The following is a 21,435-nucleotide window of genomic DNA, read 5'->3' as shown; positions in this document are numbered from 1 at the left end:
AATCTTTCCTATTCTCAATTCCATTCTGATGCATTTTCTCCCAAAAATTTGGCAATATTTCATCTTTCTGTTTAAAAAAAAATTCTATCAAAATCTAAAATACATGTAATTTTAACACAGTTCCATGTGCTAAGTGATATTGGTACAAGGATATTCCTAGCAGCTCTTTAAAAAAAAAAATGTCTATTTTTGAGGGGAAGGGAGAGGCAGAGCAAGAGGGAGACACAGAATTCGAAGCAGGGTCCAGGCTCTGAGCTGTCAGCACAGAGCCCGGTGTGGGGCTCGAACCCACGAACTGTGAGATCAGGCTGAAGTCAGATACTTAACTGAGTGAGCCACCCAGGCACCCTCTAACAGCTTTTTTATAACAGCAAGATATTGTCCTTTCACAGGGTAGTGATTAAATTATTGGCATAACAGTATTATGTGGTCTTTAAGAGAATGGTGGGGTATTGACATGGAAAGATCTCCAACATACATTGAATGTAAAATCACGGTAAGGAAGTGTGAAGAATATAAGGTCATTCCTGTATGGAAAAATACATAGGCAGTTGTATTTGTAAATGTGTGGGCATTTCTGAAAAGATATGCACACACCGGTTATACTACTTACCTGCAAGGACGGGGATAGTGGCTGGGAGGAAAGGAGCGGGCGCTTTTTGTTTTTGTTTTTTTTTTTTAATCTCAAGTACGGGTATCACCTATTCAAAATTTTATTACAAACAATGTCCTCCTAATAAAAAAAAAAGTTTTTATATCAATTGTGATACACCAATTTGAAACATGATTTTTGTCAGGTCAATTTCTGGAATATCCATCCGAACCTAGATTTTTTTTTTTCCTCCCTCAATGCAAGATTTGGGTTCTGTTACCACTTAGCTGTGTGATATTGGATGAGTCAACCACCTACGTGGACTCTTCATTTGAAAATGATGGGCTTAGACTGTAGATGCCTTCAAAATTCTTTCTGGTCTAAGATGCTGTGGTTCTGGGATTTGATTATGTAATATTTGGGAGAGGCAGTACGTTAGCATATTGCAAAGAGAATGAGTGTGTGTGAGTTTTGTGATGTGGCAGAATTAATTGCATACAATTGTTTTTACAATAGAGTTCATTCTTACACCACACTTTTGTAAATTACCTTTCATTTCTACTCCGTTCATCTTTGAAATACCCAAGGAACAACAAGAGAGGCATAGTCAACTGACGAAATTTATTTATTTTTCCTAGGTACATAAGATGACATAATTATAGACAAGTTTGATACATAGGAAAACCCTTCTGTCCACCTTTCTCTTTGCTAAATGAATCATCACAATAGTTTTTACAATTTTTAAAACAATACACAGCTTTCCTGGGCTGAAGCAATCGCAAGGACATATCGGTACTGGTATATTACAGCTACTTACAATGTTTAAGAACAGCAATGGAGAAAAATAAGTTATTTAAATATTGATTTCATATACAGAAAGTGCAATGTTGTTAGTTGTTATATAACTTGCTTGACAGTTTCTTGCATTTCTCTATCAATTTAAAATCAAGGTAACTTGGACTCAGACTACTATATTTTCTGAAAATAATACAGTACACACAATGCAGCATTGACTTGGTGAACTGATTTCTTTTGCTGCAGTTATGAAAGCAAATTTTGCTATGTCAGGAACTGGTTTGCAATAGACTAGTAATTTCCAATTTCACCCACACCGGGGATCAGGACAGAGAAAAGGGCTGCTAAGAGAAGGCCATGAAAATGTATCTGCTTCCTGGTTATCTGGGAATGTAAATAGTGGTTGGGGCTGGCCGCATGTCCTTCTAGACAGCTTTACAGTAAAAATTACACACAACGGATGTGTAGCTACCTGAGCCAAACTGCCTTTCCAGGTTTCTTTTGTGCTTTCCAAAGACGACACTTTAAACCCTTCCTCAACATTCTGTACCAAGTGCAATTGATTAAAACCGGATATTGCTGGCGCCTAACACCTACCTACCTGTCTTCTGACACGCGGTCCCTAAACCACCTTAGTCAAATGTCACACACAAACATTCAGGCTTTTCTAGGATCAAATTAAGAGTTTAAAGCAAAAGACCAAACAAATACTAACAATAACAAAAATTTTTTTCTTTAAAAGCACGATAAAGTAAAAATCTCAGACCCCTCAGGTTAGGAAGATCTTCCCACTGAAAATCATTCATGGTCCCTGAATTTGATTTTTCTACGCAAAGGCAATGATTTCCAAAGAAGAAGGACAAAAATAGGGTTTGGCATTTTCAAGAACTCCAGAACATTCCCTTTGCTGGTGCCACTTTTACTTAAATGAAAATCTGACACTGAAAATGAACTAACACTGGGAAATTCACAGAAGATGACCCCTCCTCCTCTGTTATCTGTTGTGTGACTTGTGTGTGGTCGGCTTACACTACGAGCAGGATCTCAGAATGTCCTGCCGAGGCTCCGTGTCCCTGCACCTGTCTCCACCACAGCACAAGCGCTACAGTTCGACGGTATCGTCACAGTCCACGTGGGCCGTGTGCACAACCCGAGATGGCAAAAATGGGCTGTTTTTCAGACTTCGGTAGAAAGTTGGCAGCTTTTAGCTTTTTATTCTGCATTTCCACAACTTTTTCACATGGCGTCTTATAGAAGGTGAATACTATTGAAGAAACGTATTTTTTTTAAATGTATACCAAAGCGTGAAAAAAATATATAACCTGAGAACATCCTTTTCCTCAGAAACACGGATCCAAGTACATAGAGCAAATGCTGAAGATGGCTTTGTAATGAGTGAAGTTACTCCCCCCCCCCCCACCTTAAGGGGAATCGTTTTAACGAGGAGATGAAATGTTTAAGAGCTTTTGATCAAGGCTTTGTCTTCAAAGTGTTTGTTGTCAATGATCACATTCAATGCTTAGAATAGTTCTCATGACTAAGAATGTAGAGGAAATTCATTTAGTAAGCAACGGAAACCTTAATTTAGTTGCCTAAATTTCTGTGTGCTATAAAAGTCAGACACCAGACTAAAAGAGAATGGTAAACGCTCTAATCAGTAGGAAAACAACTGAAAATGGCACATACTTAATACATGGCTAACGTGCTTTGTCTGGCTCCAGAATGAACTATTATCTGAATTAAAAGAATGATCTCTTAATAAAGGGAGGAAAACAGTACCTTAATTATAAAAGTGGAAAAAAAAACTTTAAAAATCTCTTATAAACTACTTCCCTTTTAAAAGCATCTTTCTGAAATATTCAACCTTACGGTGGCTTTGCAAAGGTGACCTGTTAGCTGATGAGTGAATTCTGGAATGGTCGTGGTCAGGAGTCAAAGTCAATACTGCAGCACGGTGACCAACATCGTAAACAAAACAAAACTGATTTAAAATGAAGGTAGTTTCTATACACACGCGCTCACACATGCATGCACGCTCACATACACACCTGATCTGTGAGTTGCAGATAGCTTTTTACTGGATTTGTGGTTAGTTTAAAAACTGAAAGCCAACATGAAGTTTGTGCCTGACAAACACCCCTACAAATTAAGCCATGTTAGAGTGAGGCAATTAGAAAAGCCCTTTTTTTTTCTTTTTTTTCTTTTCTTTCTTTTTTTTTCTTTTTTTTCTTTTTTCTTTTTCTTTTTCTTTCTTTTTTTTTTTTTTTTGCTGAAAACATCTCTGGTATGTTAGATGGCAGTCTAGGCTGAAGATCTGGAACTATGGTTACAGGGTGGTGAACACCAGATAACTGCTTAAAAGCTTATATTAAGGCAAATAAAAGCTGATTGCTAGAAAGCAATTATTAAAATGTCTCTTGTTTACTTAAAGGAGAATAGGACTTTTTTTTTTTTTTTTCCCCTAATGCAGCCAGATTTTCTTACTTTTGAATAAACAAGCATAGTCAATGGCATACAGTAACTCCTGGGTCTGTTACTTTGGCCTGGCCAATACCCGCCTACCCTCAGGCATCCTGCAGGGTGACAGACAGCAAGGCAAGGGCATTCTCAGAAATGACAGCGGCTGCCCCCTCCCTCTGCCAGCACACCAAGACAGACTGGAGGCACAGCATGGGCGGCGAGCTGGCATCCTGGTTCTTTTGTGTTCTGAAAATAAAAGTTAGTGCTTGTCTTTTCTTTGGGGGAGTCAAAGAGAACCACACCAATTTCCTCGAGGGGGGCTCTTCTGGAGAAGAGAGGGTCATCAGTCCCGTGCCGAGGTTTCGTGCTCCGGTCGGCCTTACACTGGGCCTTTCTTCTGGATCTGGTCTGCAGGTCCCAAGGAGGAGGGATTGCATTAGCATCCTAAGCACAGTGAAAGGGTGGCTCTTGTCCGGGGAGCTCCATGATGGGCCTGGCTACATGGCCTCGGGGCCTGGTGGCAGTTTGAAGAGTCTGGCTGCAGACACAAGCTTGCTTATGTGTCTCTCCTCTGTGATGCCGGCCTCCTGAAGGCAAGTGTGGGACAGAGAAGGCACTTGGCCCAATGTGCTGAACCCGGCTTCAGTGAGAGCGCTGGTATACATGGGCAGACCGATGGAAACCAGCCAATCTGACACAGACGAGACACATCCGGGAGAGAGGGGCTTCCTACAGATTTCTGTGAGTCCACCACTTGGGATCTGGATAAAGAAAGAAAGCAATTTTATAAAGACTTGACACAGGCTACTGGAGGACTCTTCTATACCTAAAAGGAACACTACTGAAATACTGCACTGCTAGACTATTACAAAGTGATCCTGCTGTGAGGTGTCAAAGACCCAAGAGTAGCATCAAGAATTCCTTCTCAGCTTCTCGAAGGTGAGATCTATCTTCAAAGAAGTGTTTGAGGTTCTACAAAGTATTTGGAATTAGATCTAACCCTAATTAACCTAACGTCCAAGTCTCCAATTTGTAAGCATTTCTATACCCTGCTATTTTGTCTTCTGGTGATAAGCTTTTCAGTGAAATCTCTAGGTGAATAAAGAGGCAGGCCTGTGCGGTAGTGTGGCAAGTAAGATACTCAGTGGGTAGAGTTTTGTTTCGTTTTGTGTTTTTAAGAGCGCATGAGCAGGGGAGAGGGCCAGAGGGAGGGAGAGAATCTCAAGCAGGCTCCATGCTCAGTGCAGAGCCTGATGTGGGGCTCAATCCCACAACCCTGGGATCATGATCTGAGCCAAAATTATGGGTCAGATAGGGAACTGACTGAGCCACACAGGCGCCCAGGTAGAGATTGTATAAAACAGATTTTCCATGGTATTTTGAATCTACGTTAACCAGAAAATTAGATATATCATTAGTGTAGTTCTAAAAAACATAAAATGCAATAATACCAAGTATTAGCTAGGGCAGGGAAATGGACATTTACAATTGACTTCGGGGAAGACCAAGTGCTACATCTTTTAGGAAGGTGGTTTTCTGACAAATGTGCAAATTCTTGAGATTTTGTTCAGGCTTCTACAAGCAAATCCTCTTGAAGGAATATATACTCAAATTGACCTTGAGAGTCTACAAAGACTATAATATATTAAGGGTGTTGTTTGCTAAATTATTTAAAATAATAAGTTGGGGAGAATTTAAGTGTGGCAACCATTTGGGATTGGCTAAATGAGGGCACATTTACCTACTAGAACGTTTTGACATATTGATAAAAGAATGTTTAGTAACAGATTCATGATCTGAGAACTGAACATCAGGTTTCAAAACTACACATTTACTATTGTATGTGCAGAGAAATAGCTAGACAGACTTTTAAAAACTTTTTCAGGGGTGCTAGGCAGCTCAGTCAGTTAAGCGTCTGATTTCAGCTCAGGTCATGATCTCACGGTTCGTGGGATCAAGCCCCACATCGGACTCTGCACTGACAGTGCAGAGTCAGCTCGGGATCGTCTCTCTCCCTCTCTGTCTGCCCCTCCCCTATTTGCAAGGGTGAGCTCTCTCTCTCTCTCACTTGCTCTCTATCTCAAAATAGAAATAGATACAAATAGATAGTTAGAAATAGATATAAATTTGAAGACCTTAAAAAAAAAAAAAAACTTTTGTAGTTCTGGGATTATGGCCAATTTTCATTTTTTTCTTAAAACTGTATTTTGAAAACTTTACAGGCTGAATATTGCTTTCCTTCCAGGTGTCTCCTTTTGATAGCTGGAGGGAACCCTGGGCTACTCCGTGGTGGCCAGCACGCGCATCCTGAAGCGCCCTAACTCCATGGACTTCCAAAGTCGAGCGAGGGGAGACCCCGGGTGCTGGCTGCTCACCGCCATGCGGTGCTGCTTCCGAAGCAGCTTCACGCGGATCTGGTCCATGTTGGTGGCAACTTCCCTCTCGGGCTGATCCAAGTCCTCTGCATATCGCTGCACCAGGGCTTCGGGAATCCCACAGCGGCCGTGCTGTGAGGGAGAGCAGAAATGTGGCGTCACGGGTGGCAACGAATTTCTTCTTCGACAGCAGCAAACACAAGACAAGGTAGGCTAAGACACCTACGGCTACCGGGACGTGTCCCCAAAAGTGTTCACTTGAAGTGAATAGATTGAGAATCATGATGGGTGTTAGAACATGTTTACATCTTGATCTCTCGGGTACTGATAAGCTCTGAGGAAAAGGTTTTGAAACCTAAGAACATAATCGTCTTGTATCATTTGGACCAGTGACCTCACCTCACTGTACTGGATCATATTGCACCACATGCACCATTTCCTAAACGACAGGGGAAACGGGCAGACTTGTGCCCTACGGCAGGTAGTCTCGCGTGTGCGGCCCGTTTATTTTATACCGCCAATCCCTAGGCGTGTACCATAGACGCAGATTCTCCTTTCTGTTCTAAGGGATTTTTATTCACTAAATATCGAGGAGGAGGAGGAAGATCATACTGTAAGGCATTTGTGGTGAAAAGAAGTTTATAACAAGGCCTCCCAGGGATGTACTATAACGAAATATGCATTTCTAGGAATAATGTACAGCTATATCTATCATCATTGGTCTCCAAAATCGTTTTGGTATTGGTAGATCTCTCTTTCTTTCTTTCTTTCTTTCTTTTTTTTTTTTTTTTTCCAAATAAGCAATGTGCTGTCAATGAAAGGAGTTTAAATGAGTTTTCTCAGTGCTTTTGGTACAGGAGGATATTTCATATAATCATTCCAACTCTGTTAACTATACAGATAACTGTACAATATAATTACATCTGAAAAGGGTTCTACAATTTGCAGTGTGCTCACATTTATTTGCTCTTAATAGTCCCTGTAGAAAAGGTAGTTACGCAGGTTATTATGAATCTCATTTTACAGATAGGAAATGAAGTGGGCGCGTGTTCACGTGTAAAAAGATACATGTTCAGTAAGACCCGGAGACTGCACGTCAGGTCTGTCTGCTAAAGCAGCCCTTTCTGGAACCAGTTCTAGTATTCCTCGATAGTTGTTCCTGCAAAAATCTAGCCGCCAAAAATCGAAACCAAGCAAAAGGAGGGAAGGGAAGAGAGAAGAAAGGTCCAAGGCCGTATTTGCGTCGGCTCCCGTTCGGCGCATCGCCTGGCAGCAGAGGGGCCCTGCTCGGGCCCACGCACCCCCGCGGCGAGCACGGCCCCTGCCACCAGGCCGGCGTCAGGGGGCAGCTGTGGTGCTCCTCTTACCTGGCTGCCTGACTTAAAACAGCAGAGGCCCGTGAGGCCTCGGGTACCTTATCAGAGTACGGCTCCTCGGTGAGATCGATGCCTTCAGCTCGCAACTTGTTCTCAGTGAGCGTTTCCAGGTCCACTCCCCGGGCGCAGGAGGTCTTTCTGGTCAGAGCCGGGCCCAGCTTCACGCCATGCTCCTGGAGGCTGGCGCTCTCCGGGAGCTCTGAGAGCCAGGGTGGCGGCCTCGAGCTGGGCGGGCTGCCGGGCTCCTGTGCCGAGGGAGGCCTAGGAGCCTGAGGTGAGTGACAGTCACCGGGGCTGCCTTTTTTAGCGGGCAGGCTTGGTGCGTCGGGACCGGGAGGGCCGGGGTGGAGTCCGTTGGCCAGGCGTTCTCGGCTTTTCTTGGCGGGAACAGGTGGAGGCTGGGAGGGATGTCTGGCCTGCGTTCTTGCCTCGGGGCCCCTCTGCGCGGCATCTAGGCCTTCTTTGGTGCCCGTGGGATGGTGTGTTCCTTCAGACTCGAGTCCTTTCCTGTGACCCTCGAGAGGTGTCCTTGTTAAACCGTGTTTAACTCCGGGAGGTTGAGCGTCATAGTTTTTGGGCAAACACGGAGGAGGTGATGTGCCACGGGCGGAGGCTGCTATGGAGCCATCTAGTTTCTTAGCTGTCTTCTGAGGTTCAGAAAATCTCTTGCTTTGGGTCAGTAGCAGTGCATTGTCAACAGCAGGATCTCGTCGGGGGCTTTGAACCTTTGTGGTGCAGGGGGTTGTCTTTTGTGGCACTTGTGGGACAATCTGAGGGGAGGGTTCTGTCACCTCGCCGGGCACGTCCTTCTCAGCAGCAGGCTCTCCTTGAAGGTCGTCCAGGGAATGGGATCTGGGCCAAGTTTCCACGGGCTGGGGGCCCTCCAGGGTCTCACAGCTCCGACAGATGGAAACGGGCAGGCTTCTTCGGTTTTTGTTCAGACCAGTCACACATGGCTGGTCGCAGCCCTTGGAGGTGTGAGGGGCGAGACCGCTGCCCAGCCTGCCTTCCTCCCCGGGCTTCAGCGCATCCCCGGACTTTGTCAGAGGCAGGGTTGGGTAGTTGCCCAGCTGATTCCTGTTGAAGGACTTAAAGCCGGACTCCACTGACGACTTGGCAGAGAGAAGGCCGGTCTTCCGAGTCTTGCCTGTGAGACAAGGGAATATTTTACAATCGTTTTAAAAAAACAAACCAGTCAAACTCGGGTAAAGTTGTGCTGACATAACTGAAATCCCCATGTCCTGTCTCCCTGTTGAATTATACTAAGGATATGAGATCACCACTTAGGACTTTGGGTGATATAGGGTTATTATGGCCCCATTTTTATTTTTAGAAAGAAGTTTTAGACTTCTTAATGGACTCGTGGAGACTGAAACTAAATGTTAGGAGGGAAAGAAATAGGCTGTGTCAGACAGTAAAATCAATCTAGGCCTCATGTTTGTTCCTAGCTGCGGTCAGTGTAAAAGAAGGTTGATCGTCCGTACCCCACTTAGAAACCACAGGATGGGATTTCTGTTTCGGGAGGACAGCTTCCTAAGGCCAGGGTAGCAAAGGACCGCTAGACTGAATTCTATAAATGGTGCCCCCTAAGGTTCGCTGGTGACCAGGGAATTCTCAAAGTGCACTTTCCCCTAAGCACTCCCCTCTGACTGGTTTGTCCGCGTGCGCGAACTATGTATCCAGTATCCTGTGTGTGAACAGTCAACCAAACTTGGCACAAATAAGCAAAGAAGCTTAAAAAAAATAAGAAGCTTGAGTGAGTATTTTGCTTGCAATGGTCTGTAAAACGCTGATACAGTTCTAATTTCAAATGGAAGCAACAGCCCTGATTAAAATCAGTTGCCAGGCTTATAATTTAACTATCAGTCAGACATCATCTAATTTGACAACTGTTAGGATATCAACTGCTAGTATTGCTTGATGAGCTTCACTGAGAATTTACTATCTGTGGTCAGGCCCTGTGCTAAATCGTTTTCATCAGTACTTTTAACACCACCCCTCCCGCCCTGCCCCGCCCCAATTAGGTGTCCTTTGCTATATTTTGGTTAATACTATGTTTGATGTGTGCTTTGACACTGGGCTGAGATGCCTGAGGGGAATACCCAGATGATCCTAGTATTTCAGGCTGACAGAAAAAGATAAAAATTTTCAACCCATGTCACATTTGGAAGGGACAAAGAAATGGCTGGCTATAATCGTCAAAAGACTACTATGTTCTAACAAAAAGCTTTCTTCCCAGTCTATTGTTTCAATAGACGTTTCTAATAAAATATTTTAATTTAGAATTTTGACCTCTCCTGCTTAAGCAGTCTCAGCCTTTCAATAAGAAAGCAGCAAGGAGAGGGGTGCCTGGGTGGCTCAGTCGGTTAAGACTTCGGCTCAGGTCATGATCTTGCAGTCCGTGAATTTGAGCCCCATGTCGGGCTCTGTGCTGACAGCTCAGAGCCTGGAGCCTGTTTCAGATTCTGTGTCTCCCTCTCTCTCTGACCCTCCCCCATTCATGCTCTGTCTCTCTCTGTCTCAAAAATAAATAAACATTAAAAAAAATTTTTTTAAATAATAAAGCAGCAAGGAGAAATCAGGGGGCGGATGGATTCAGGTGGGTACAAGAAACACATTCGCTGATAAAACCTCCGTGTGCATGCTGTACAAGTGAGGGAAAAGGGACAAGAAGAAAAGGCCAGCACACTGTGACGATTACCACTGGTTTGGCCATTATCAGCAGTGAAAACCAGATTCCTTCCAGGATTTCAGTTTTCTAACTGCAAACTGATAATAGTAAATGGATGATGTCAGGCAGAACTCCAGCACTAAGACTGATGGATAAGAACAGGAGCCGTCTCAGTAAGACTTATAATGGTCCCATCCTTTTAAATCAGACACAAATCAACAGGGGAAGTATTTTGCAGTTGGCAAAACAGAGGCATGGTCAAATGGCACCTTATGCATAATGTGAGGTCTTTGACCCCATCCACCTCTGTGTTAGCAACATACTAAGCACTAGAAGTCATTATTTCGTTGTTACATGGAGATTGTGAGCTCAGTGTTACTCCTGAATATGCTGAATATCACGGATAAAATTGAAAAGGGAAATACTTCTTCAGAAAGCATAGCCTGCTAAACATAAAGTGTAAAAATCAGTTAAAACTGAAAAATTCGTAAAACTATTTTAGCATATGGGGTGCCTGGGTGGCTCAGTCAGTTATGGTCCAACTCTTGATTTCCGCTGAGGTCATGATCCCAGGGTCATGGGATCGAGTCCCGTATCGGGCTCTGTGCTGATCATGGAGCCTGCTTGGGATTCTCTCTCTCCCTCTCCCCCCTCCCCTGCTCACTTGCACACACACACTCGCTTAAAAAACTAAACAAAACCGGAAACCAAAAAAAAAAAAAAAAAAAAAAAAAAAAGTTTTAGTATAAATTTTAGAAATAAGACTTTCCTTCCCTCTAACTGTTAATATAAACTATATGTGTAAATTACACTTCCACACATTCTACTTCTGTTGGAAAGATCCCTGAATTCACCTGGAGCGAAGTTTGCCAGTGTCTACACTGGCAGGTAACATCCGATTCTTTTAAGCATTAAGTCCGCCGATGTTATCTGTGAAATCCTTACCATCCAAAGCAGTTCGGAGAATTAATTTCCTGAAAATGTCTGGATGTGGAAAGGTTATTAACAGGAGAGAAGAACCTTCAGGAACCACAGGAGGACGTAGGTGTTTGTTGGACTCCAGAGTCACTGTGCCCCAGCACTCCAGCTGAGCAGTGCAGGCACAGTGAACACACAGTGTCCTGGTAGTTTCAGGTATACAATGATTTACCGATTGCATACGTTTCTCAGGGCTCATCAAGTGTGTTCTTAATCCCCTTTATCTGTTTTACCCCCCACCCACCTCCCCGCTGTCCTCTGGATCTGTCCCTTTGTTCGTTTTGTTTCTTAAATTCCACCTATGAGTGAAATCATATGGTATTTGTCTTTTCTCTGATTTATTTCACTGGCATCATACACTCTCGATCCATTCGTGATGTGCAAGTGGCAAGATTTTTTTCTTTTTTATGGCCGAGTAATATTGCGTTGTGCATACATACCACATCTTCTTTATCCATCTCTCAGTGGACATGGGTCGCTTCCTTATCTTGGCTATTGTAAATAATGCTGCAATAAACGGGAGTACGTGTATCTTTTCAAATGAGCGTTTTCACTTTCTTGGGTAAATACCCAGTGGTAAAATTACTGGATCCTATGCTCATTCTATTTTTAATTTTTTGAGAAACCTCCATACTGTTTCCCACAGTGACTGTACCCGTCTCTATTCCCACCAACAGCATGCAGCTTCCTTTTTCTCCACATCCTTGCCAGCACTTGTTATTTCTTGTCTTTTTGATCGTAGCCATTCTGGCAGGTGTAAATTGGGATCTCGTGATTTTGACTTGTATTTTCCTGATTAGTGATGTTGAGCATCTTTTCATGTGTCTGTTGGCCAACTGGATGTCTTCTTAGAAAATGTCTATTTAGGGGCTCTCTGCCCATTATTTTTTTGGTGTTGAGTGAAGTTTGGTGTTTCTAGATTTTGGATTTTAACCCCTAATTGGATATATCATCTGCAAATATCTTCTCCCATTCTGCCTTTTGTTTTGTTGATGGTTTCCCTTATTGTGTAAAAGAATTTTATTTTGGTATAGTCTTAATAGTTTAATTTTGCTTTTGTTTGCCTTGCCTCAGGAGACCTATCTAGAAAAATATTTCTATGGCCACTGCCAGAGAACTTACTGTCTATGCTTTCTTTGAGGAATTTTATAGTTTCAGGTCTCATGTTATTTTTGTATATGTATAAGAACGTGGTCTAGTTTCATTCTTTTGCACACAGCTGTCCGGTTTTCCCAATACCATTCGTTGAAGAGACAGTCTTTTCCCCATTATATATTCTTGCTTCCTTTGTAGATTAATTGACCATAAAAGTGTGGGTTTACTTCTGGCTTTCTATTCTGTTCCATTAATCAGTGGGTCTATTTTGTGCCATAATGTTTTGATTACTACAGCTTTGTAGTGTATCTGAAATCTATGATTGTGATACCTCCAGCTTTGTTGTTCTTTTCCAATATTGCTTTGCCTATTCGGGGTATTTTGTAGTCCCATACAAATCTTAGGATTATTCCATTTTCTGTGAGAAATGTGGTTGGTATTTTGATAGGGATTGCATTAACTCTCTAGACCACTTGGGTAGTATGGGCATTTTAACAATACTGGTTCTTCGAATCCATGAGCTTTTTTGTTTCTGTCCTCTTCAATTTCTTTCGTTAGTGTGTTACAGTTTTTGGCGTCCAGATCTTTCACCTCCTTGGTCAAGTTTATTCCTAAGTATTTTATTATTTTTGGTTGTTATTCTCTTTCTGCAATTTCATTATTAGCATATAGAAATGCAACGATTTCTGTTTATTGATTTTGTATCCTGCAACTTTACTGCATTCATTTATCAGCTCTAGGATTTTGGTGGCGTCTTTAGGGTTTTCTATATATAGTATTATGTCATCTGCAAATAATTAAAGTTTGATTCTTCCTTTCCACTTCAGATGCCTTTTATTTCTTGTCTTATTGTGGCTAGGAATAAAAGTGATGAATAAAAGTGGCGAAGCATGGACATCTTTGTTTTGTTCCTGATCTTAGAGGAAAAGCTGTCCATTTTTCACTATGGAGTATGTTGTTACCTGTGGGTTATTCATATATGGTCTTTTGTTGAGGTATGTTCTCTCTAAATCTACTTTGTTGAGAGTTTTTGCCATGAATACTCTGTCAAATCCTTTTTTTTTTTTTTTGCATCTATTGAGATGATCATATGGTTTTTATCCTTTCTTTTGTTAACATATCACACTGATTTGCAAATACTGAACCACCCTTTTATCCCTGGAGTACATCCCACTTGATTGTGGTGAATGATTTTTTTAATGTATTGTTAGATTCAGTTTGTTAATATTGTATTAGGGATTTTTGCATCCATGTTCATCACATATTGGCCTGTAGTTTTCTTTTTCAGTAATGTTATCATCTGGCTTTGGTATCATGGTAATGCCCTTGTAGAATGAATTTGGAAGCTTTCTTCCTCTTCTGTTCTTTGGAATAGTTTGAGAAGAATAGGTCTTAACTCTTCTTTAAATGTTTGGTAGAATTCACCTGTGAAGCCCTCTAGTCCTGGGCTCTTGTTGCTGCTGTCTTGTTTGTTTGTTTTTTACTGATTCGGTGTCCTTGCTAGTGGCATTGTTGGTGAGCAAAACTGCCTTCCAATTTCATTGCTAGTAAGTGGTCTGTTCAAATTTTCTTCCTGATATAGTCTTAGAAGGCTAGATTTCTAGGAATTTACCCATTTCTTCTAGGTTGTCCAATTTGTTGGCATATAATTTTTCGTAATATTCTCTTAGCCTTTTTATTTCTGTGGTGTCAGTTATTTCTCCTTCATTTGATTTGAGTCCTGTCTCTTTTTTTGAGGAATCTGGCTAAAGGTTTATCAATTTTGTTGATTTTTTTTCAAAGAACCAGCTCCTGATTTCATCTGTTCCATTTTTTTAGTCTCTATTTCATCTATTTCTGCTCTAATCTTTATTATTTCCTTCCTCTACTGGGTTTGGGCTTTTTTCTTTTCTAGCTCCTTTAGACATAAGGTTAGGTTGTTTGAGATTTTTTGTGCTTCTTGAGGTAGGCTTCTATTGCTGTAAACTCCCCTCTTAGAACAGCTTTTGCTGCATCCCAAAGACTTTGGATCGTTGCGTTTTCATTTTCATTGGTCTCCCTGTATTTGTTGATTTTGTCTGTGGTGTCTTGGCCGACCCATTCATTGTTTAATAGCATGTTATTTAACCTCCATGTATTTGTGCTCTTATCAGATTTTTTTCTTGTGGTTGATTTCTAGTTTCATACCTCTGTGGCTGGAAAAGATGCCTGTTGTCATTTCGGTCTTTTTGAATTTGTTGAGACTTGTTCTGTGGCCTAACATGTGATCTGTTCTGGAGAACATTGCATGTGCACTTGAATTTTATATCGTTTTTAGATGGAATGTTCTGAATATATCTATTAGGTTCATCTGATCCAATGTGTCAATCAAAGTCTGTTTCCTTGCTGATTTTCAACTGGATGACCTGTCCATTGATGTGAGTGTTCAGGTTCCCTACTATTATTGTATTACTGCCAATTTCTTCCTTTATATTTGTTAATATTGCTTTATACGTTTAGGTGTTTTCACGTTGGGTGCATAAATATTTATGATTGTTGTATCCTCTTACTGAATTGTTCCCTTTATCATTATGTAGTGTTCTTCATTGTCTTGTTACACTGGTTGTTCTAAAGTGTATTTGGTCCAATATAAATACTGCTACCCCAGTTTTCTTTTCACTTCCATTTGTATGGTAAATGTTTTTCCACCCCTTCACTTTCACTCTGTGTGGGTCTTTAGGCCTGAAGTGAGTCTCTTGTAGGCAGCATCTAACAGATTTGGAGCATTTAGTCCATTAACATTCAAAGTAATAATTGATAAGTATGTACTTATTGACATTTTACTTGTTTTACAGTTCTTTTAGTTCTTCTCTGTGTTTCCTTTCTTGGCTTGCTGTCTTCTTTTGTGGTTTGATAGCTTTCTCTTAGTGATATGCCTGGATTCCTTTCTCTTTATTTTTACATATCTATTACAGGTCTTTGATTTGTGGTTACCATTAGTTTGATAAATAACTTCCCATGCATATAGCAGTCCATATTAAGTTGATGGTCCCTTAAGTTTGAAACCATTCTAAAGGCACTAAATTTTTACTCCCCCTGCCTACCACACTCTCATATTTTATGTATGATGCCATACTTTACTGCTTATTTTGTGAATCCCTTGACTGATTTTTTATAGATATAACCGATCTTACTACCTCCTTACTGGTATTTTAGTGATTGAACTTCTATGTTTGTATTTACCTGTGAAATTTTTTCCTTTCTCAATTTTCTTACTCTTGATTATGGTGTTTCCTTTCCACTCAAAGAATTCTCTTCAATGTTTTTTTGTAAGGCTAGTTTAGTGGTGATGAATTCCTTTAACCTTTATCTGGGAAACTATCTCTCCTTCTATTCTGAATAGTAGCCTTGCTGGGTAGAGTATTGTTGGTTGCAGGTTTTTTGTTTTGTTTTGTTTTTCTTTCAGCACTTTGAGTATATCATGCCACTTCCTTCTAGCCTGCAATGTTTGTGCTGAAATATCAGCTGATACACACCCTTATGGGGATTTCCTTGTATGTAACTGTTCTCTCTTGCTGCTTTAAAAATTCTTTGTCACCACTTTTTGCCAATTACTCTGTCTTGGTGTGGACCTCCTTGGACTGATTTTACTGGGGGGCTTTTTCTGCCTTCTGGATGTGGATGTGTGTCCTTCTCCAGAGTAGGGAAGTGTTCAGCTGTTCTACCTGATTATGTCACTGAGTTCCCTTAACCTGTTCTTATTTTTTCTTTCTGATGTTCAGCCTGGTTGCTTTCCTATCCTCTGTCTTCCAGCTCACTGATCCATTCTTCTGCCTTCTCTAATCTGATTTCCTCTAGTGTATTTTTAATTTCAATTATTGAATTCGTCTCCAATTAGTTCTTTATTATCTCTGCTGAAGGTCTCCCTGAGATCCTCCACTCTTCTCAAATTCAGTATGTATCTTTTTAACCATTACTTTGAATTCTCCATCAGGCATATTGCTTATCTGTTTCATTTGGCTCTTTGGCTGTGGTTTTGTCCCACTCTTTCACTTGGGACATACTCTTCTCATTTTGTCTAACTCTGCATTTGTTTCTAAATATTAGGAAAGTCATTTATTTACGTTTCCTGATTTTGAAAGTAGTGGCCTTACAAAGAAGAGGTCCTGTGGTACTCTGTAGCCCAGTGTCCCCTGCTTATCGCAACCAGGAGCTTCAGGGGTGTCTCCTGTGTGTACTGCATGTGCCCTACTGTTGTGCTGGGCTTCATTTATCTTCAGTTGGTCCATTTTGCCTGTTGTGGGCTGGGTTTGGTCCCTGTGCTAAGAGGTCTGGGTGGTCATGGGCTCACAGTTGGGTGGTGTTGGCAATCAGACCGGATGCCTGCCCTCAGCCTATTTGCAAGGGGTGCCGTCACACTCAAGTGCAGGGTGTTGTCCCGGGAAGCTTTTGTTGGTGGGCGGGGCTGGAGTCAGGCCAGATGCCAGGGCTGCAGGTGCCCTGATCGGCAGAGCACTCACTCTGCACTGCCAGTGACAAAGTTTGGCTGCCAGGGCATGTGGTTATCTTCCCCTCTCTATAGGCTGGGAGTCACTTTGAAGAGGCAGCAATCCCTGCCAGGGCTGCTTAATGGATGCGACCTGGCGAGAGCTGCTTTGGAAGGAGTCGTGCCAGCTGAGGTGGTGTGAACGGGGCGAGGACATGGGGGCAGGGTGCATGGTGTTAGCAAGGGAGGTGGAGAGTGTCTCCCCTGTTTCCTGCAGGTGGTCCAGGGATCTACATGGTGGGGATGGGGGCAATAGCACCAGTTCTTGGAGAAGTCTCCTGAAGACCCCTGCCTCTCCAGTACCCATTCTGAGATTAGTAAATAAATCTCCTGCACATATATGCCAGGTGCTTTTCAAACTGCTGCTTCTCTGCCATGTCTTGGCAGGGCTGTTTGTCATGCTGGCTCTTTAAGGGGACTATTTCCTATCATCTTCGGCTCTCCTGGAGCTGAGCCACTGATTTTTTCAAGTACCTGGAATTGGGGCGACTGGGTGGCTCAGTCGGTTGAACGTCGGACTTTGGCTCAGGTCATGATCTCGCAGTCAGTGAGTTCAAGCCCCGTGTCGGGCTCTGTGCCGTCAGGTCAGAGCCTGCTTTCGATTCTGTTGTCTCCCTCTTTCTTTGCCCCTCCCCCACTCACTCTCTCTCTTAAAAATAAATATTAAAAAAAAAAAAAGTGCCTGGAGCTAAAGCCCAGCTGGTTATTAAAAACTCAAGGTTAAGCCCTGTTGTTTTTCGAAGCCAGATGGTGGAGACTCCTCTTCCTGCCGCAGATTCCCCGTGTCTAGGGTGCCTGGTGTGCCGTCTGTTCTCCCTTCTCCAGTGCTCGTGTCTCTCCTGTTTGTGGTCAGTCTCACCAGGAGTTCGGTTGCAACCACGTCTTCACCCCTCCTACCTTTTTGATATGTCCTTCTCTCTGCAACGGCCTGGGAGGTCTGTTTTGCCAAATCTTTGGGTTGTTTTCTGGGGCGGATGCACAGGTGTGGCTGTTACCTAGCTGTGTCCGTGGGACAAGGTGAGCTCGGGCTCCTCCGACTCTGCCGCCTTCCCAGGAAGTCTGCCAGGTGGGTTTTCAGTCCAGGGGTTTAGGGAGAACCATTATCTTCCCACACTGATAAAACACTTTGGCAGAGTTCATGGGTCAGATTTTGAGGTCTCCAAAATGATCATTAGAAATGGGATTAGGGGGAGGTGACTGCTCTCGGGGTCAGGCAGGTGCAGCCGAGTACCTGAGAGTTTGAGTACCTCCTTGAAGTCTGCACCCTGCCTGCTTGCTCCCCCCACTCTCGTCCTGGTTTTGGAGCCCATAGTGGCTCTCAGACTGTTTTTTAAACTATAATCTACAGTAAGAAACACACTTCACATTCATCCAGTGCACACAGACACATGCACACGCAGAGACATACACACTGAACCAAGATTACAAGTCACAATATCAATCTTACCTTTGGAATGCACCCTGGTATTTTCTATTCTGTTTTACAAAACTGCCATTTACGACCCTCTACACCGATTTTCCACCCCACTAATGAATTGCAACCTGCAGTTTAAAAAGCTTTGCTTCAGTAGGTGCTCAATATTTTAAAATGTGGGCTACTTGATGGGATTCCAGTGGCAGCTAAAACCTGTCAACCCTGGGCATTTTTCACAACGGGGTTCATGTGTTCAACAGAAATTTAGGGGATCCTTTACTACTGTCTCTAATCTTGCTATAATAGGAGTCTGGGGGCCACAACAGGAAATCAAGAGCCACCCGTTGTAAAATGGAGGGCACCTGACCCCATTCCACTTATGACTCCTGTGAGAGACAAGTAAGCTTTCTGAAATTTCCTACTGATTGCTTCTCTGTTAGGACAGGGAGGAAACAAACAAGACATGTGGCCTTCAGATCACCCTCTCCCTCAGTAATTGCTCTGCACTCCGGCCATGCAGTGGAGGCGTTTATGACACTGCTGCTTTTGTGACCCTTCTGGATGGTCTACCTGGTAAATTGTTTTCCTTAAGGACCTAATAGCTCCCCATGCTCAAATGCTGGTTTTTACTGCAAAAAGAAAAGGGCGTAGGAGACACACAATTTAGGGTTTACAGCTGTAGATATTTTGGATGCAATTTATTTGCCTCGCACGACAGTCAGGAGGAGGGGACGGTAGAGACGAAGAGGTGACTGCTAACAGAATCACCCTTTCTCAGAAAATCGGACTTTTGAAATCGGGAATTTTCAATACAGGAGTATCCTTTTTAATGCAGCTTCATCCATAAAAGATGGATGCTGAAGTGTGGAGGGGGCTGGGACACAGTGAGGCCCGCAGACCTCCATGGACCAGCGCTTAGGCATTTATCTCTGCACTCAATGAAAATATTTTCTTCGTGAGAACTAGAACAGAATGGTGCAGCTTGGTTTAAGGAAGTACAACAAAAAAAAAGGGTGGGGGGAGGCGAATACTGTGTCCTTAAGTGGACAAGCAGGAAAGATAGAAAAAGAAGTCACCTCTATTTTGAAAACATTTTGGTTTGAGTTGTGGACTTCTGCCAATTGTACACCTTGCTCACATACTGTTATGCTGCTTTTCAAAGTGAAATTTATGGCCAATCTTGTTCCAAAACCTATCTACCGAACATCATCTATGAGCATATAATTATGACGGATACATTATAAGTAAACCACAGATTCAAACTGAGTTTGTCATTTGCGGTGGATATGGCACTCAGTACTCCAATGAAGTGAAAGAAACAAACATATTCTCTAGTAGCTTCCAGTAAGTAGACCACGGGTAGGCCTGGCCCAAGGACGTGAAGTTGGGAGACAGAACACTGAGCCCTAGTCATGCTCTCTGAGAGAGAAGGAAGCACCATATTAGATGTGGGCAGCTGGGTGATATCTAGCTGGCCTGAAGTTTTGAGATTTTTTTTTTTAATGTAAACAAAAATGTAATATTTTGAGATTTAATTCTGCATCCTGTATTCAGAGATCTAGCTTCCACAGAAATGAAGCAAAGACTGTTGGGATAAAGTCAGTCTTTTCACTTTTAGTATGAATTGAGATGTTTTCGTACTGTGATCTTTGATAAACCCCTGCCAGAATCTAGGAGTGACCACACCTGTGACCCACAAGTTGGCCTGCTTCACTGGATAGATTCCAGATCCTGAGGGGAGCGAAAACAACAATGCTGAAGGAACCCAATGCTCACGCCTTGGCTTTGCATCCTGGTCCTGCAAGGGCTCCTCAACATCCTTACACTGAAATAAGGGACAGATATGTGACTGTCCCAAACACTGGGATATTACTGCTCCTCAGAATAAATAAGCCAAAAGAAAAGCATAAAGAAGTGTCCTGCCATGTGTGTTGCCTTTCTCCTCGTTTGAAAATGGGGGCATCTATTTTAATCCAATCCACTGTTTTTGAAGGTAGTTATTATAACAAATGCAAACTAAATCCTTTCTGGCTTAGAGTTCAATGAAGCCCAGATACCACGGGCTGATGTATAATGACTGTAATGGAGTATGGGCTTAAAAATGCTTATAGGATTGGAAAATTAGGTCTAAAATACTGCCTACCATCGACAGACCCTCGTAATAGCCAGAGTGGTACCAGGTGAGAAAAGAACAAGGACTTCAGCTATCATTTAAAGTCTTCATCTATAAACTACGCATTGCAGGGGCGCCTGGGTGGATCAGTCGGTTAAACGTCCGACTTCAGCTCATGATCTCAAGTTTGTGAGTTCAAGCCCCACATTAGGCTCTGCGCTGACCGCTCAGAGCCTGCTTCCGATTCTAGGTCTCCATCTCTCTCTGCACCCCCCCCCCCCCTTGCTTGTGCTTTCTCTCGAAAATAAACATTAAAAAAATAATAAAATAGGCAGTCCCGGGTTTGAGTGATGATTAGTAACTGCAAACCTAAGGACCCAGCCCACTACCAAGTTCATAGTCTGTGTTTCAAAAACACTAGGTATTAATATTACTTTAACTCTTAGAACAAAGAGAAAACTCATTTACTAGTTCAGGGGTGAGGGGGCTCAGATGCATGAAGTCAAGTCTTTGGCTACAAAATGCTGTAACCCCCGGAACTCCTCACCCCAAACCGCATGGCTCTTTCCTGATCCACACCGGGGCTGAGGCGCTAAGAGCTTCAGGGCCATGGGAAGTTGAGGATCCTTTCTCTGACACACAAGTGTCTTCAACTCTCCACTTATGTGCTAAGTGGGATGGAAGAAGGACACCACCATACTCCTTTCTCGAGAACATCAGTTGCCTGGTCTCGAGGGAGAGGTTCAGTCTTTTTAAGAATCTTAATTAAGTGCCAGTATCCCCCAAAGTATGGCTCAGGCTGCAGAGGAAAGGTAGTCCTATGCTGAAGCATGGCTGGCATATTAAGATATTAAGGTGCACTAGGGGCGCCTGGGTGGCTCAGTCGGTGGGGCATCCGACTTCAGCTCAGGTCATGATCTCACAGTGTGTGAGTTTGAGCCCTGCGTCGGGCTCTGTGCTGACAGCTCAGAGCCTGCTTCAGATTCTGTGCCTCCCTCTCTCTCTGCCCCTCCCCTGCTCATGCTCTGTCTCTATCTCAAAAATAAATCTAAAAACATTAAA

The 21,435-nt window shown here is 42.7% G+C and overlaps 1 protein-coding gene across 6 annotated transcripts in view; it reads right to left on the bottom strand.

The window, feature by feature from the left end:
* Nucleotides 1-1,194: 1,194 nt before the first annotated feature.
* SASH1 (SAM and SH3 domain containing 1) overlaps nucleotides 1,195-21,435 on the bottom strand; it is a 315,795-nt gene continuing 295,554 nt past the window's right edge. For all 6 annotated transcript variants that reach the window (XM_042987289.1, XM_042987288.1, XM_042987291.1 and 3 more), the window contains 3 exons: nucleotides 7,637-8,745; nucleotides 6,223-6,354; nucleotides 1,195-4,608 (listed from right to left, as the gene is read on the bottom strand). In XM_042987289.1, coding sequence (XP_042843223.1) covers nucleotides 4,345-4,608; nucleotides 6,223-6,354; nucleotides 7,637-8,745 — 1,505 coding nt within the window. In that variant the 3' untranslated portion in view covers nucleotides 1,195-4,344. The remainder of the gene's footprint in view (nucleotides 4,609-6,222; nucleotides 6,355-7,636; nucleotides 8,746-21,435) is intronic.

The sequence above is a fragment of the Panthera tigris genome, chromosome B2 (assembly GCF_018350195.1).
Source record: "Panthera tigris isolate Pti1 chromosome B2, P.tigris_Pti1_mat1.1, whole genome shotgun sequence".
Classification (NCBI taxonomy): domain Eukaryota; kingdom Metazoa; phylum Chordata; class Mammalia; order Carnivora; family Felidae; genus Panthera; species Panthera tigris.
This window is presented reverse-complemented; position numbering and strand designations above follow the sequence as displayed.